Source organism: Jaculus jaculus, chromosome 6 (genome assembly GCF_020740685.1).
Source record: "Jaculus jaculus isolate mJacJac1 chromosome 6, mJacJac1.mat.Y.cur, whole genome shotgun sequence".
NCBI classification, from domain to species: domain Eukaryota; kingdom Metazoa; phylum Chordata; class Mammalia; order Rodentia; family Dipodidae; genus Jaculus; species Jaculus jaculus.
In genome coordinates this window covers 138,475,365-138,491,875 of record NC_059107.1, presented here as the reverse complement: position 1 = coordinate 138,491,875, position 16,511 = coordinate 138,475,365, and the positions used below count along the sequence as shown (strand labels likewise).

Below are 16,511 nucleotides of genomic sequence, written 5' to 3'. Positions count from 1 at the left end.
TAACAGCTTTGTGATTTTGAAAAACTTAATTTCTCTTTGCTTTGGTTTTCCCATCCGTTATTAAAAAAAAAAAAAAAAAGGGCCGGGCATGGTGGCGCACGCCTTTAATCCCAGCACTCGGGAGGCAGAGGTAGGAGGATCGCTGCAAGTTCAAGGCCACCCTGAGACTACAGAGTTAATTCCAGGTCAGCCTGGACCAGAGTGAGACCCTACCTTGAAAAAAAAAAAAAAGGTGGGGGAGGAATTGTAGTGCAGTAGTCTCTTGTTCCTTTCCTTTCTTTTCTTTTCTTTTCTTTTCTTTTCTTTTCTTTTCTTTTCTTTTCTTTTCTTTTCTTTTCTTTTCTTTTCTCTTCTTTCCTTTCCTTTCCTTTCCTTTTCCTTCCTTCCTTCCTTTTTTCTTTCTTTCTTTCTTTCTTTCTCTCTTTCTTTTTTGGTATTTCGAGGTAGGGTCTCACTCTGGTCCAGGCTGACCTGGAATTAACTATGTAGTCTCAGGGTGGCCTTGAACTCATGGCGATCCTCCTACTTCTGCCTCCCGAGTGCTGGGATTAAAGGCGTGCACCACCACGCCTGGCTTCTTTCTTTCTTTCTTTCTTTTTTTTTTTTTTTTGCGAGGTAAAGTTTCACTCTAACTCAGGCTGACCTGGAACTCACAACTCAGGCTGGCCTCCTACCTCAGCTTCCCAAGTACTCAGATTAAAGGCATGAGTCACCATGCCTGGCCAAAGTGACTTCAAATATTTTTTTAAATTTATTTTGTTTTATTTTATTTGCAAGAGAAAGATGCAGACAGAGAGACACAGAGAGAGAATGGGTGCAATAGGGCCTTTAGCCACTGCAAACAAACACCAGACACATGCGCCACCTTTATGTGGGTACTGGGGAATCGAACCCAGGTTGTTAGTCTTTGCAGGCAAACACCTTAACCACTGACCCATCTCTCCAGCCCCCATATGATTTTTAAAAATTACTTTTCCGGGCTGGAGAGATGGCTTAGCGGTTAAGCGCTTGCCTGTGAAGCCTAAGGACCCCGGTTCGAGGCTCGATTCTCCAGGTCCCACGTTAGCCAGATGCACAAGGGGGTGCACGCGTCTGGAGTTTGTTTGCAGAGGCTGGAAGCCCTGGCACGCCCATTCTCTCTCTCCCTCTATCTGTCTTTCTCTCTGTGTCTGTCCTCAAATAAATAAATAAATAAATACTTTTCCAAGGTCATACAGCTAATTGCAGAGCTAAGATTGAAACCTGGGTCTTAGGATACCAACTTTCAAAACTGTCCACTAAAACACAATAGTACTTTACATACAAATAAACTGCATACTTGACACATTATTCTAAACAGTATGAAACCATTTGTTTTTAAAGAAGTTACATTTATTTATTTATTTACTTATTCATTCTTGAGGTAGGGTCTCCTTCTAGCCCAGGGTAACCTGGAATTCACTCTGCAATCCCAGACTGGCCTGGAACTCAGCAATTCTCCCAACTCAGCTGGGATTAAAAGTGTGTGCCACCATATCCAGCCTAGGTTACTTCTATGATTGCATAATATGCTAGGTTGCCCTGCCTACTTTTAATATTTTATTTTATTTATATATTTATGTATTTGACAGAGAAAGAGAATGAATGGCCGCGCCAGGGCCTCCAGCCATTGCAAATGAACTCCACACACATGTGCCCTCTTGTGCATCTGGCTAATGTGGGTCCTGGGGAATCAAACCTGGGCCCTTTGGCTTTGCAGGCAAATACCTCAACTATTAAGCCATCCCTCTAGCCCTGTCCTGTCTACTTTTAATAAAGTGACACAAACCATGTGGCTTAAAACGACAAATTTATTATCTCACAGTTCTGAAGGCCAACCAGCAGAAATCAAGATGTGATCTGGGCCATACTTTATCTAAAACTGTCAGGGGAGGCGCTTTCTTTGTCTTTTCCTAGTCTCTTGTGGTTTGCTCTCCATTCTTGGAATTCCTTTTCCTGCAGCCCTGGCAGTTCCTTCTCTGAATCATCCTTGGTGCTGCCCATTCATGTGCCTGTGTCTGAGCTTCTCAGAAGGAGTTGGCTCCTATTGGACTCTACTATGACTTGATTTACAATCGTCCTATTTCCAAACACCATCAGTTCTGACATCCCAAAGATTAGGACCCTGTTTATCCCGGAGGAGATGAAGGGATACAATTCAGTCTATTCCAAGTACCATCTGTAATAGGCATATAATGGGCACATCTCAGATGTGTGTCTAGATGCCAATGACATTTTCTTGTGGAAGTAGACAGCTCAGTAAGAGGAGGAATATCCCCCCCCCACCTCGCTTAATTGTGTTTTGTGAAGGAGAAGTGGTCAGGAATTCAAAAAGTTATTCCTGCCTTGCATTGTGGTAGTCACCTGTAACCCCATATTCTGGAGACTAATTCAGGAAGGTGCTGTTTAAGGTCAGTTTAGACTATATAGCGAAACCCTGTCTCAGAAAGCAAACAGGATCAGCCAGGGTGGCAGTCCCTCTGCCTTCCCAGGATTAAAGGTATATACCACCACACCTGGCTAAATATATTTATTTAATTGCAAGGAGAGAGGAGGGGGAATGGCCACTTGCCTCTGCAAAGGAACTCCAGATGCTTTCATCACTTTGTACATCTGGCTTTATGTGTGTATTAGGGGATAGAACCCAGGCTGTCAGGCTTTGCAAGCAAGAACCTTTAACCACTAAGCCATCTCTCTAGTCCCGTGTTTTTTTTTTTTAATATTTTATTTATTTATTTAAGAGAAAGAGAAAAAGATAGAGTCAGATAGAGAGAATGGGTATGCCAGAGCCTCCAGCCACTACAAACCAACTCCAGATGCATGCACCACCTTGTGTATCTGGTTTTGTGTGAGTACTCAGAATCGAACCTGGGTCTTTTGGCTTTGCCAGCAAGAATGATTGCAAGAGCCTTAACCGCTAAGCCATGTCTCAGCTCCTTTTTTTTTTTTTTTTGATTAAAACTCTAAAGTATGATAGAAGATACCTTTTAATAATTGCATTGAAAGTAATGAATAAATTTCATTGAATATTACTTGTAGTAAACAGATATGAAAAGAGAACACATTTAAGAATTTACAAAGATGGACTATTATTAAGAGATCAGAGCATAAAACTGGATTTTAGATCAAAGGTGGTGCTTTGGAATTTGTTTGACTTATTTTATGACCTAGACAAACTATTTTCATTTGATTGTGGCTCAACTTCCACAGCAGAGCACACTAGGGAGACGCTGTTTCTTAACAGGCAATCTGCTTTGAAATGTGATATAACTTATGTGAGGAATTTCATTAACTGAGATGCTAAGATGCCAAAATAGAGCCTCCCGAGGTTTTAGTACGATGTGTTTTCCCATCATTGTTTGACAGGCTCAGAATCAGCCACTGTTCCTACCAGTTAGAGATAATATTGAACTTTAGTGTTATTTTTGCCTTTTATCTACTTGGAGAATGATTGTAATCTATTGATTATTTTTAAAATAATGACCCTTTATTTAGCTCTGCATTTTCCTCAACTTCAAAGGCAAAAAAGTAAGCATGGCCTGCTAGAGCTTTCCTCTGTTTCTTTCCTTTTTCCTTCCTCTCATTATAGCCAGTCTCTGGTGTGAAGCCATATGTGTTTGTGGTTTTGATTTGCATTTTCCTAATAATTCACTGTTGCAACCAGGTTTGCATTGCTGGCAGAAATCACCCAACCAAGAGCAGCTTTGGGGGAAAAAATGTTTAGTTTGGCTTACAGACTCAAGGGGACGCTCTATGATAGCAGGGGAAAATGATGGCATGAGCAGAGGGTGGACATCACCCCCTGGCCAACATCAGGTGGACAACAGGAACAGGAACAGGAGAGTGTGCCAAACACTGGCATGGGGAAACCAATAAGCCCACCTCCAACAATACACTGCCTCCAGGAGATATTAATTCCCAAATCTCCATCAGCTAGGAACATAGCATTCAAACACCTAAGTTTATAGGGGACACCTGAATCAAACCACCACATTCTGCCCCTGGCCCCCATAAACTGATAACCATACATAATTTAAAATACAATGCATTCAGTACAACTTTAAAAGTTCCCATATTTTTTGTCAATCCTAATGATATTCAAATATGCCCATAATCCAAGGTCATTTAATTGATCCATAATACAAAAAAAAAAAAAATCCACCCCAAATGCTATAATGGCACAGAATAAACACTCACATTGCAAAAAATGGCACTGGGCATAGCAAAGAGATATTCAGCCAATACAAGATTTAAAACAACCAGGGCAAACATCAAACTCTAGGTCCAAGTCCAACAACTCTAGTCAGTGACAAATCTCTAAATTTGCTAATTCTAACCAACAATAAGTCTCTGGAGTTCCAATTTCGCCCCTCCAGCTTGGCTACTCACAGTCCAGGAAAACTTCATCGGGCCTGGCAGCTTTCCTTAGCAGCCTTCTCATGGTCCTGGCATCTCCACTGGGTCTCCACTGCAACCCCACAGTCCATCCTCATGGCTCCATCGGGTCTCCATGCAGGCAACCAGCAAATCTGCTTCACACTGTCCATGGCCACTTCCAGAACACAAAACTGCATTGCAACTCAATGACCCTCTCTTTCCTGCATTTCTTATACCCTACTATACCAGGTAGGGTGTCAGTTTGTTAATCCATGGGGGAATAAAGCAGACTTTTTTTTACTTTTGGTCACTTTGGATAGGGACAGTCCACATGAAGAGTAGCGCTGAGCTACCCTCTCAGCCTCATAATGAATTTCTAATTTTAAAAATTCACATACTTGGGCTGGAGAGATGGCTTAGCAGTTAAGCGCTTGCCTGTGAAGCCGAAGGACCCCGGTTCGAGGCTCGGTTCCCCAGGTCCCACATTAGCCAGATGCACAAGGGGGCGCACGTGTCTGGAGTTCGTTTGCAGAGGCTGGAAGCCCTGGCGTGCCCATTCTCTCTCTCTTCCTCTATCTGTCTTTCTCTCTGTGTCTGTAGCTCTCAAATAAATAAATAAAAAATTTAAAAAAAATTCACATACTTGCTGGGCATGGCGGCACACATCTTTAATGCCAGCACTTGGGAGGCAGAGGTAAGAGGATCACCATGAGTTTGAAGCCACCCTGAGGCTACATAGTGAATTCCAGGTTAGCCTGAGCTAGAGTAAGACCTTACCTTGGGGAAAAAAAAAATTCACACTATATTTCATAAGCACTAAATAGCTACAGATGATAAACAGAAATGTATGGTAATTTAAAAAGAATTGCTTTACTGAGGACTTATTTCAACATAGCAATTGTAGTTGTGTATACAAACATGTATACAGTCATGGTCAAAGATCAGATTGTGTTCCTGAGCAATGTTAGCCATGGGCCTTGTTTCTGGTTTAAAAGCACACTTAAAGGTGAGTGGATGGAGCTGAGCAGAACAAAATTTAGGTGATCTGTTAGTCTCATTTTTCCAACAATCTTCTTTTGAAATCTGGAATAATTATGTGGCTAGAAGTCAAATTCATATATTAACAGAATTTGAGATATAAGGAAAAAGAGCAATGTAAAACATGTTAGGCTAATTCTAGACTTAATTCTTATTTTTGGTAGAAGGATATCTTGGTATTGCGTGTAAACTCTTTTGTAATAAAGTCAGAAACACAGAGAGGATGAATACACAAAACCAGTACTTAAAGCCTGGTATAGTTGTGCACACCTGTAATCCAGCATTGGGAAGTAGATTGAGCCTTCAAGGCCTGCCTGAGTTATGAGAGATATTGACTTTTAAGCAAAACAAATAAAATTTGTGCTTACTTCTGGAGGAGGAGAACTTTAAAATTAAACTTAACAGAGTGCATCATAAAAATATGTTATGCAAATACTGCGGAACGTTTGGATTTCTTAATCTTGGTAGGGGAGTTGTTTTACTAGGTGTATGTTTAGCAGTGACTATTGGCTACTAGTAGGAAGTTGAAAAGAGCTATAGTATATGATACAATAATTTTTCGGCTAGATGTTGAGAAATCTGCTTCCTCTTGCCAATTCTTCACGTGTGTGTGTGTGTGCAAGCGCACGAGCCTGCATGTGCACAGAGTGCTTGGGATCCAACCCTGGGCATCACACTTGCTAGGCAAGTGCTCATCCACTGAGCTACATGTACCCCTTACCTCCTGTAACAAGTAGTCCTCCCTCCCTGTTGTAAGTGGGCCTTAGTAAAAAAAATGAATCTACATGGCTAGAGAGATGGGTTCACGGTTAAGGTGTTTGCTTGCAAAGCCTAAGGACCCAGGTTTGATTCCCCAGGGCCCTCATAAAGCCAGATGCACAAAGTGACACATGTATCTGGAGTTTGTTCTCAGTGGCTAGAAACTCTGGCATGCCCATTCTCTTTCTCCCTCTCTCTCAAATGAAAAACATAAGTAAATTTTTTTTCTTTTTTTCTTTTTTTTTTTGGTTTTTCAAGGTAGGGTCTCACTCTAGCCCAGGCTGACCTGGAATTCACTATGGAGTCTCGAACTCATGGCAATCCTCCTACCTCTGCCTCCCAGCTAGTAAAATATTTTTAAATGAATCTACAAATCAAGATCTCCCCTATATCTTTGATTTATGAGCATAGAAGTGGCTACAGTTCTTAAAAATCCCAAGTTTGAGGGCTGGCGTGTAGGCCAGTAGTATAGTACTTACCTAGCATGTGCAAGACCCTGAGTTCAATCCCCAGTGCTGCAAGAAGCAAGCAAGCAAGCAAGCAAAAATTATTTTAAAACATTTTTAAAAACCTTCAGGGTTTGGAGAGATGGCTTTGTATTAAGGTGCTTGCCTGCAAAGCCTAAGGACCCAGGTTCAATTCCCCAGTACCCATGTACGCCAGCTGCATAAGGTTGTGCATGCATCTGGAGTTTGTTGACAGTGGCTGGAGGCCCTGGGGTGCCCATTCTCTCTCCCACTTTCACTCTCACTCACTTGCCGTGTCTCTGTCATAAATAAATAAAATAGCCAGGCATGGTGGCCCATGCCTTTAATCCCAGCAGAGGTAGGAGGGTCACCGTGAGTTCAAGGCCACCCTGCGACTATATAGTGAATTCCAGGTCAGCCTGAGCTAGAGTGAGACCCTACTTTGAAAAACCAAAATAAATGAATAAATAAAATATTCAAAATCTTCAGGATCAGGCATGGTGGTACACACCTGTCATCCCAGCAGCAGGAGGTAGAAGCAGGATTGTGAGTTGAAGCCAGCCTAGGCTATAATAGTGAGGCCTTGTTTCAAAAATGAAACAATAGGGCTGGAGAGATGGCTTAGCGTTTAAGCGCTTGCCTGTTAAGCCTAAGGACCCTGGTTCGAGGCTCAATTCCCCAGGACCCACGTTAGCCAGATAGATGCACAAGGGGCGCATGTGTCTGGAATTCCTTTGCAGTGGCTAGAGGCCTTGGCATGCCCATTCTCTATCTATCTATCTGCCTTTTTCACTCTCTGTTGCTCTCAAATAAATAAATAAAAAACAAAAAGTTTTTAAAAAATGAAACAACATTCAGAATTTTTTTTTTTTTTTTTTTTTTTTTTTTTTTGGTTTTTCAAGATAAGGTCTCACCCTGGCTCAGGCTGACCTGGATTCCACTATGTAGTCTCAGGGACATGCGCCACCATTCCCAGCTCCAGGAATCTTTTTTTAAGCTTACTCATTTGGATATTATCAATACTTTTAAGTAAATGAATTAAAGGGCACTAGTGTGTGCACAAAAGCATGTAAGGAGGAACATAGTTTACTACTAAAATGAACTTTTCAGAAAGTTGCATTCATTGTTAAATGGAAATTTTCTTTTATTTATTTATTTATTTAATTTTTTTTTTTTTTTAAATTTCTTTGACAGAAAGAGAGAGAGAGGGAGAGAGGGCATGCCAGGGCCTCCAGCCCCTGCAAATGAACTCCAGACACATGCGCCACATTGTGCATCTGGCTTACGTGGGTCTTGGGGAATTGGACCTGTGTCCTTTGGCTTTGTAGGCAAGTGCCTTAACTACTAAGCCATCCCTCCAGCCCACTTTTGGTGGTTTTTTTTTTTTTTTAATGTTTCATTTTTACCTTTTCTTTTTAAATTTATTATTTATTTATTTATTTTGGTTTTTCAAGGTAGGGTCTCACTCTAGCCCAAGCTGACATGGAATTCACTGTGTAGTCTCAGGGTAGCCTTGAACTAAAGGCAATCCTCCTACCTCTGCCTCCCAAGTGCTAGGATTACAGGCGTGCACCACCATACCTGGCCCTTTTCTTTTAATTCAATTTTTTTAATTTATTTGCAAGCAGAGAGAGATAGACAGAGAGAATGGGCGTGCTAGGGCCTCCAGCTTCTGCAAATGAACTCTGGATGCATGTGTCACCTTGTGCATCTAGCTTTATGTAGGCACTGGGGAACTGAATATGGGTCATTAGGCTTTGCAGACAAGTGCCTTAAATGCTAAGCCATCTCTCCCGCCCTTATTTTGTTGAGAAAGCATCTCACTATCTGGAATTTACTACATAGTCTCAGGTTGGCCTCAAACTCACAGCAATCCTCTTATCTCTGCCCTCCAAGTGCTGGTATTAAAGGTGTGCACCACTATGCCAGGCATTATTATTTTTTTTTTTTTGAGTATTTACTTATTTGATTGATAATGGGAATGCCAGGGCCTCCTGCCACTTCAAACAAATGTCACTTTGTGCATCTTGCTTTCCATGAGTCCTGGGGAATTGTACCCAGGCCATCAGGCTTTACAAGAAGTACCTTTAGGGCTGGAGAGATGGCTTGGTGGTTAAGGTGCACGTCTGTGAAGCCTAAGGACCCCGGTTCGATTCTCCAGGTCCCACTAAGCCAGATGCAAATGGTGGTGCATGTGTCTGGAGTTCGTTTGCAGTGGCTAGAGGCCCTGGTGTGCCCATTTTCACTCGCTTTCTATCTCTCTCTCTCTCTCTCTCGCTCCCTCTATCTGTAATAAATAAAAATAAATAAAATCTTAAAAAAAAAAAAGAAGCTTCTTTTACTGCTGAGCCACTCTGGAATTCATTTTTATATCTGATACTGAAAGTCTGGGACCAGGCTACTAAAAAAAAAAAAAAAAATCACTTTTTCTAATTAAAGAAGTAAGAAAAGGGCTTGGGTTTAGCTGTTCCGTTGTAGAGCTCTTGCCTAGAGGTCCAAGGCCAGGGCTTGATCTCCAACACCACAAGACATAAAATAATAAAGAACTAAGACTATATTCTGAACTATCATAGTGTATTGTAGTTACCTTCTCATTACTGGGATAAAGCACCCGACCAAAAGTAGTTGATGAAAGTATTTTCTTTTTTTTTTTTTAAGTTTAATGTTTTTTTTGTTTTTTTTTAATTTTTATTAACATTTTCCATGATTATAAAATATATCCCATGGTGAAAGTATTTTCTTTAACTTTATTTTTATTTTATTTATTTGAGAGTGGGAGAGAGAGACAGAGAGAAAGAGGCAAAGAGAAGGAGAGAGAATGGGCACACCAGGGCCTTCAGCCATTGCAAACGAACTCATGATGCATGCACCCCCTTGTGTATCTGGTTCACGTGGGTCCTGGAGAGTTGAACTGGGATCCTTTGACTTTGCTGGCAAATGCCTTAGCTGCTAAGCCATTTCACCAGCCCAGGAGAGTTCTTTTTTAAGCTTACAGTCCCAAGGGGAAGCTCCATGCTGGCAGGGAAAGCCCCCAAGTACCCCTGTGAAGCTGCATGTGTCTGGCGTTTGTTTGCAGTGGCAGGAGACCATTGAGCGCCCATTCTCTCTCCATCTGCCTCTTTCTGTCTCTCTTAAGTAAATGAATAAAGAAATCTTAAAAGAAAAAATATTTGTAAAACTATATTTAATGATTATTCTACAGGAGCATCAGAATATTTTCTTGTTTTAAAATATTTTATTTATTTATTTAAGAGAGACAGACAGAAAGCGTCATAGAGAGAGAAGAGGGGGCAGAGATATATGGGCATGCCAGGGCTTCCTGCCACTGCAAACTCTAGATGCATGCACTTGGTGCATCTGGCTTTACTTGGGCACTAGGGCATCAAACCTGGGATATTAGGCTTTGCAAGCAAGTGCCTTTAACTACTGAACCATCTCTCCAGTCCCAGAACATTTTCTTTTTAAAAAATATTTTTTATTTTGTTTATTTATTTATTTGAAAGAAGGGGAGAGAGAGAGAGAGAATGGGCATACCAGGGCTTCTAGCCACTGCAGATGAACTCCAGATGCATGTACTACCCTGTGCCTCTGGTTCCTGGGGAATCGAGCCTCAAACCTGGGTCCTTAGACTTCACAGGCAAGTGCTTATCCACTAAGCCATCTCTCCAGCTCTAAAAATATTTACTTTTTGAGAGAGAACAGGAGAGAGAGAGAGTGAGAGAGAATGAGCATGCCAGGACCTCCAGCTACTGCAAACGAACTCCAGGTGCGTGTGCCCCTTGCGCATCTGGCTTACCTGGGTCCTAGGAAATTGAACCCAGGTCCTTCAGCTTTGTAGGCAAATGCCTTAACAGGTAAGCCATTTCTCCAGCCCCACATTTTCTTTTTAATCATAGCAGAAACTTCTTTTTAATTTTTTTTTAATTTTTAGTGTGTACACATGTGCATCTATGTGGATGAGTGTGGGTACACATGTGCCATGACACGTATGTGGAGGTGAAGGGACAGCTTCAGGTGCTCGTCCTCACCTTTCAGCTTGTTTGAGTCAGCGTCTCTTGTTCACCGATTTGCTCACCAGGCTGGCTAGCTAGGAAGCTTCACAGTGATGCTCCTGTCTCCTCCCCCTTGCCATGGACGCACTTGGATTATAGATGCTTGCACTACTGTTGCTGGCTTTATGTGGGTTCTGGGGATTTGGACTCAGGTCCTCACTCTTACTCAGCAAGCACTTTATCCACTAAGCCATCTCACGGCCCTCGATTGTAATTCTTTTGTTGGTGGATGCATGTAATTATGGGGATTACATCTGAAGTCCTCTGTATGCTGAGTAAGTACTCCACCACTAAGCTACTTTCATCTTAGGTGAAATATCTTTAAATGTTTTACATACTCCTTACTGTTTTTGTCAAGGTAGGGTCTCACTCTAGTCCAGGCTGACCTGGAATTCACTGTGGAGTCTCAGGCTGGCCTCGAACTCACAGCGTTCTTCCTACCTCGGCCTCCTGAGTGCTGGGATTGAAGGTGTGTACCACCACCCGGCACTTACTATTTTCTTTCTTGTTTTGTTTTGTCTTTTGTTTTTTCTGCTCTCACTGAAAAATTGTGTGTTCAGATCTTTCAGAGAAACAGAAAAACGAAGTCTGTTTATCTAGTCCTTTGTAACCAAAGGCAGCTGTCTTCATGTTTAACTGTAAACAGCAATCTCACCTGAGTAGTGAAGCTCTTTTCATTTGTTTTTAAACATGCACTTTTATTTTTTTGATCCTGCTACTGTTTAATGTTCAAATTAAGAAGTAAATAAAATTTTACTGGGAGGCCAGTCATGGTTGCACACTCCTTTAATCAAGCACTCAGGAGGCTGAGGTAGGAAGATTGCTCCAAGTTCAAGGCCTCACCTTGTACATCTGGCTTACATGGGTCTTGGGGAATTGAACCTGGGTCCTTTGGCTTTGCAGGCAAGTACCTTAACCACTAAGCAACCTCTCCCACCCTACCTCAGCCTCTTGAATGCTGGGACTACAGGTGTGCACCACCACGCCTTGCTAAAGTCAGCCTTTTTTTTTTTTTTTTTGAGACATGGTCTTGCTATTTAGGGCAGGTTGGCCTTGAACTCCATCCTCCTACTTTAAGTCTTTCAAGTGCTGGGATTACAGGGCATCCACCACCATGCTCACCTTCATGTGATATCCACAGGGAACGTCCCTTGCAGGATATAGACTTCCCATTCCAACCTGTGATAGCTGAGCTTCACCAGGGCTTTGCGATTAGCCAGAGCCATCCATCAATTCCATTCCTGATTTTTCTCAAAAACTTCTCTATGTAGTTTATCTCTTTTCTATTTCTCTGTTTGTCTTTGAGACTTTGTAGAGTATGAATTGTGCACTAACAAGAAGCATACAGCCAGGCGTGGTGGTGCACGCCTTTAATCCCAGCACTCGGGAGGCAGAGGCAGGAGGATTGCTGAGAGTTTGAGGCCACCCTGAGACTACATAGTGAATTCCAGGTCAGCCTGAACCAGAGTGAGACCCTACCTTGAAAAACCAAAAAAAAAAAAAAAAAAAGGAGCATACAGATCATGAGCTGGATAGATGACTCAGTAGTTAAAGATGCTTGCTTGCAAAGCCTGTTAGCCCAGGTTCAATTCCCCAATACCCACATGAAGCCAGATGCACAAAACACGTACATCTGATGTGCCCATACCTCCTCTCGTCTCTAACTCTTTGTCTACATCTGTGTGTGTGTGTGTGTGGTATCCCCTTGCAAATAAATAAAATAATAATATAAAACCAAAACATAGAGCTGACATGCATGTCTGGCAAGCTCATGGCTCATGTCTGTGACCCGTTTGTGAGTTCAGGCATTCTCAATGTGCTCTTCTCTGCAGGACGAAGATGCTGAAATGAAAAGCAAAGTTCATCATATCGCCAAGGAGATCACGAGCTCAGAGAAAGTGTAGGTATTAAGTTTAGAATTCAGAACACTATTTTTTTTCCTCCAGTTGGTTTATTTAAAACATTGTTTTCATTGCTGTTTTTTTACAGGTTTGTGGATGTGTTAAAACTATTGCATATTGTAAGTATCTGCCAATATTTTCTTCAAGTCTACAACTATCACTTTCTGTTCTTTTTCTACTCCAAAGTTTAGCATAACTAATTTAACTGACATTCATATGCTTTCAAACACTTGGTTATATTTTATATTTATATATATAGACATTTTCCAAAATGCCTATATGTCATGTATTTCTAAATATATCCAGATAATTTCTGATATGTGAAAAATAGAGCCACTCCATCTACATCTCCAGTCTTATATTGTCAGTTTGAACATAAACAAGTCATGTGTGTGACTACATACTCGTTTATTTCTCTTATGCATTCTTTTGTTTTTTTTTTATTTTTTTGTTTATTTTTATTTATTTATTTGAGAGGAACAGGCAGAGAGAGAGAGAGAGAGAGAGAATGGGCGTGCCAGGGCCTCCAGCCACTGCAAACGAACTCCAGACGCATGCGCCCCCTTGTGCATCTGGCTAACGTGGGTCCTGGAGAATGGAGCCTTGAACCAGGGTCCTTAGGCTTCACAGGCAAGCGCTTAACCGCTAAGCCATCTCTCCAGCCCTTATGCATTCTTTTGTACTCACAAGATGTTACAAGTTTCAGTATGTACTGACAGTTAATATGCTTTTAAAGTGTTACTTTATTACAATTATATTCTGGCAAGATATTGAGACTTAACAAAAGAAAGAAGTAAAATAGAACAAATAATAAAGAGAAACTGAAGTGAAATTTACCAAGGTGATGTAATTATTAGCATCATAAATTAACCTTTATTGCCAAGAAAGTTCACATAATGTGCAACCATGATGTCTCTACAAGAGTATGATCATTTTCATTTTTCCTCTTAAGAAACACATATGACCATGAAAGCTGAGTTACATTTATGGCTGATTTATGATTCACTGTGCATTCTGCTTGGTCCAGGAGGAAATGGGGAGGCCTAATTTCTAAGTAAAACCATCTCTGGCTTTAGGAGTTTTCTAAAACTTTCTTTCACATTGTTAATTTGTTTTGAGAAACTACGACCCCATGAATAGTTTCTCACATTAGCTCATGATTATATTAGTACAATATTCTTTGTAATTAACAAAAATTACAGGGGACTGAGGAAGATGGCTCATGTTTTACGGTGCTTGCTTGCAAAACCTGCCTACCTGGGCTCAGCTTCCCACCCGCTCAGATCAAGCTGGATGGACAGTCAATTGCAGTAAATAAAAACCCTACTACACTCCTCCTTCTCCCACACACATGTAAATAGATAGATAGATAGATAAAAATTTTTAAAAAATGCCGGGCGTGGTGGCGCACGCCTTTAACCCCAGCACTTGGGGAGGCAGAGGTAGGAGGATTGCCGTGAGTTCGAGGCCACCATGAGACTCCATAGTGAATTCCAGGTCAGCCTGGGCTACAGTGAAACCCTACCTTGAAAAACCAAAAAATAAAATAAAATAAAATAAATGAGAGCACAACACTTGGTATACTAGCACACATACTTTATTTTTCTAAGTCAAAATAGTCCAATATGCAATAACGGATTTTCAGAATTAAATCTTTTTAAAAAAATATTATTTATTTACTTGTGAGAAAGACAGAGAAAGAGGCAGATAGGAAGACAGTGAATATAGGTGCACCAAGGCTTCTAGCCACTGCAAGCAAACTCCAGATGCATGCACCACCTTGTGCATCTGGCTTTGCATGGATACTACAGAATTGAACCTGAGTCATTAGGTTTTGCAGGCAAGTGCCTTAACCATTTAGCTGACTCTCCAACCTAATTCTTTATACTTTGAGACAGAGTCTCACTCTATAGTCCAGACTCAGTAATCCTCCTGCCTCAGCCTCCTGAGTGCTGAGATTACAGATATAAGCCATCACACCATTGAAAATGTGATAGACTACTAGGAAAATCCATAATGCTAGAGGTAAGGCCACCCAGACATACAGATGTCTAACACAAAATTAAATGGCTTTTCTTCTTCTAAATGCATTATAAAACTAATAGGTTTCTTCATTTCTCCTGTTTTTCCCATCTAAACATTTTCATCCTGTTCTTCGGAAACACCCTATCCTTTTTGTAAAAAAAAAAAAAAAAAATTTATCCACTTACTTAGAGAGAGGCAGACACAGACAGAGAGAATGGGCACGCCAAGGCCTCCAGCCACTGCAAACGAATGAACTCTAGGTGCATTGGCCACCTTGTGCATCTGGCTTTACATGGGTACTGGGGAATTGAACCTGAGTCCTTTGGCTTTGCAGGCAAACGCCTTAACTGCTAAGCCATCTGCAGCCACTCCCCTGGTTTTTGTGCATGTGTGTAATGTGAATCTGTATGGCCACGAGATGGCTGCAAGGAGCCTCAGGTATCCCTTTCCATCACACTTCCACCCATTCTTACTTGAGCCAGAGTCTCCTACTGTTTCTAGCATCTGCCTTTTTAAACATTTTTTTTGTTAATTTTTATTTATTTATTTGAAACCGACAGTCAGAGAGAAAGAGGCAGATAGAGAGAATGGGCACGCCAGGACCTCGAGCCACTGCAAACAAACTCCAGATGCATGTGCCCCCTTGTGCATCTGGCTAACATGGGTCCTGGGGAATCAAGCCTCGAACTGGGGTCCTTAGGCTTTACCTGCAAGTGCTTAACCACTAAACCATCTCTCCAGCCCTTTTATTATTTTTTTTAAAGGTAGGGTCTCACTCTAGCCCAGAGTGACCTGAAATTCACTATGGAGCCTCAGGCTGGCCTTGAACTCAGGGTGATCCTCCTGCCTCTGCCACCCGAGTGCGCCACCACGCCTGGTTAACTTTCTTTTTTTTTTTTGGTTTTTCGAGGTAGGGTCTCACTGTAGCCCAGGCTGACCTGGAATTCACTATGGAGTCTCAGGGTGACCTTGAACTCACAGAAATCCTCCTACCTCTGCCTCCCGAGTGCTGGGATTAAAGGCATGCGCCACCACGCCTGGCATTTTTTTTTAATTGACAGCTTCTATACTTATAGACAGTAAACCATGATAATTCCCTCTCCTCCCTCACTTTCCCCTTCACAAATCCACACTTCATCATATCCCCTCCCTCTCTCCATTAGTCTCTCTTTTATTTTGATGTCACCATCTTTTCCTCCTATTATGGGGGTGCATAAAGGTAGTTCTAGGCACTTCGAGATCATGGATATCCAGGCCAGTTTCTGTCTAGACAGTTGCACTGTGAGCAGTCCTACCCTTCCTGGGGCTCTTAAGTTCTTCCTGCCACCTCTTCCACAATGGACCTTGAGCCTTGGAAGGTGTGATAGAGATGTTTCATTGCTGAACAGAGGCAAATTCTAAAATTCACTTGAACAATATGCACATTCAGTCAAAACCAGCACAGAGTATTTATGTAAGAGTGGGTATTAAAACAAACAGATCATCTAACAAAGTCAGAGTCCCTAAGGATGTGTGTTGCCCCACACCCTTAATCCTGTCAACTGGGAGGCTGACATTTCTGGTCTGTAGAGGGTTCCAAGGTCAGCTTGTGACCAAGTGAGGCCCTTCCCCGGTGAACGACAGAGGAGACAAAGGCACTATAAATCAGGAAGCAACAAAGGACAACCCCAAAATAGAGCTTATTTAAGAAAGGCAAATCTGGGTTAGAGAGATGGCTTAGCAGTTAAACGCTTGCCTGTGAAGCCTAAGGACCCCAGTTCGAGGCTCGATTCCCCAGGACCCACGTTAACCAGATGCACAAGGGGGTGCACACGTCTGGAGTTTGTTAACAGTGGCTGGAAGCCCTGGCGCACCAATTCTGTCTCTCTTTCTCT

At 41.8% G+C, this 16,511-nt stretch overlaps 1 protein-coding gene across 1 annotated transcript in view; it reads left to right on the top strand.

The window, feature by feature from the left end:
• Nucleotides 1-16,511, top strand: part of Fgd6 (FYVE, RhoGEF and PH domain containing 6) — a 177,529-nt gene that overhangs the window by 66,365 nt on the left and 94,653 nt on the right. The window contains exons 4-5 of the mRNA XM_045151507.1: nt 12,544-12,611; nt 12,701-12,731. Coding sequence (XP_045007442.1) covers nt 12,544-12,611; nt 12,701-12,731 — 99 coding nt within the window. The remainder of the gene's footprint in view (nt 1-12,543; nt 12,612-12,700; nt 12,732-16,511) is intronic.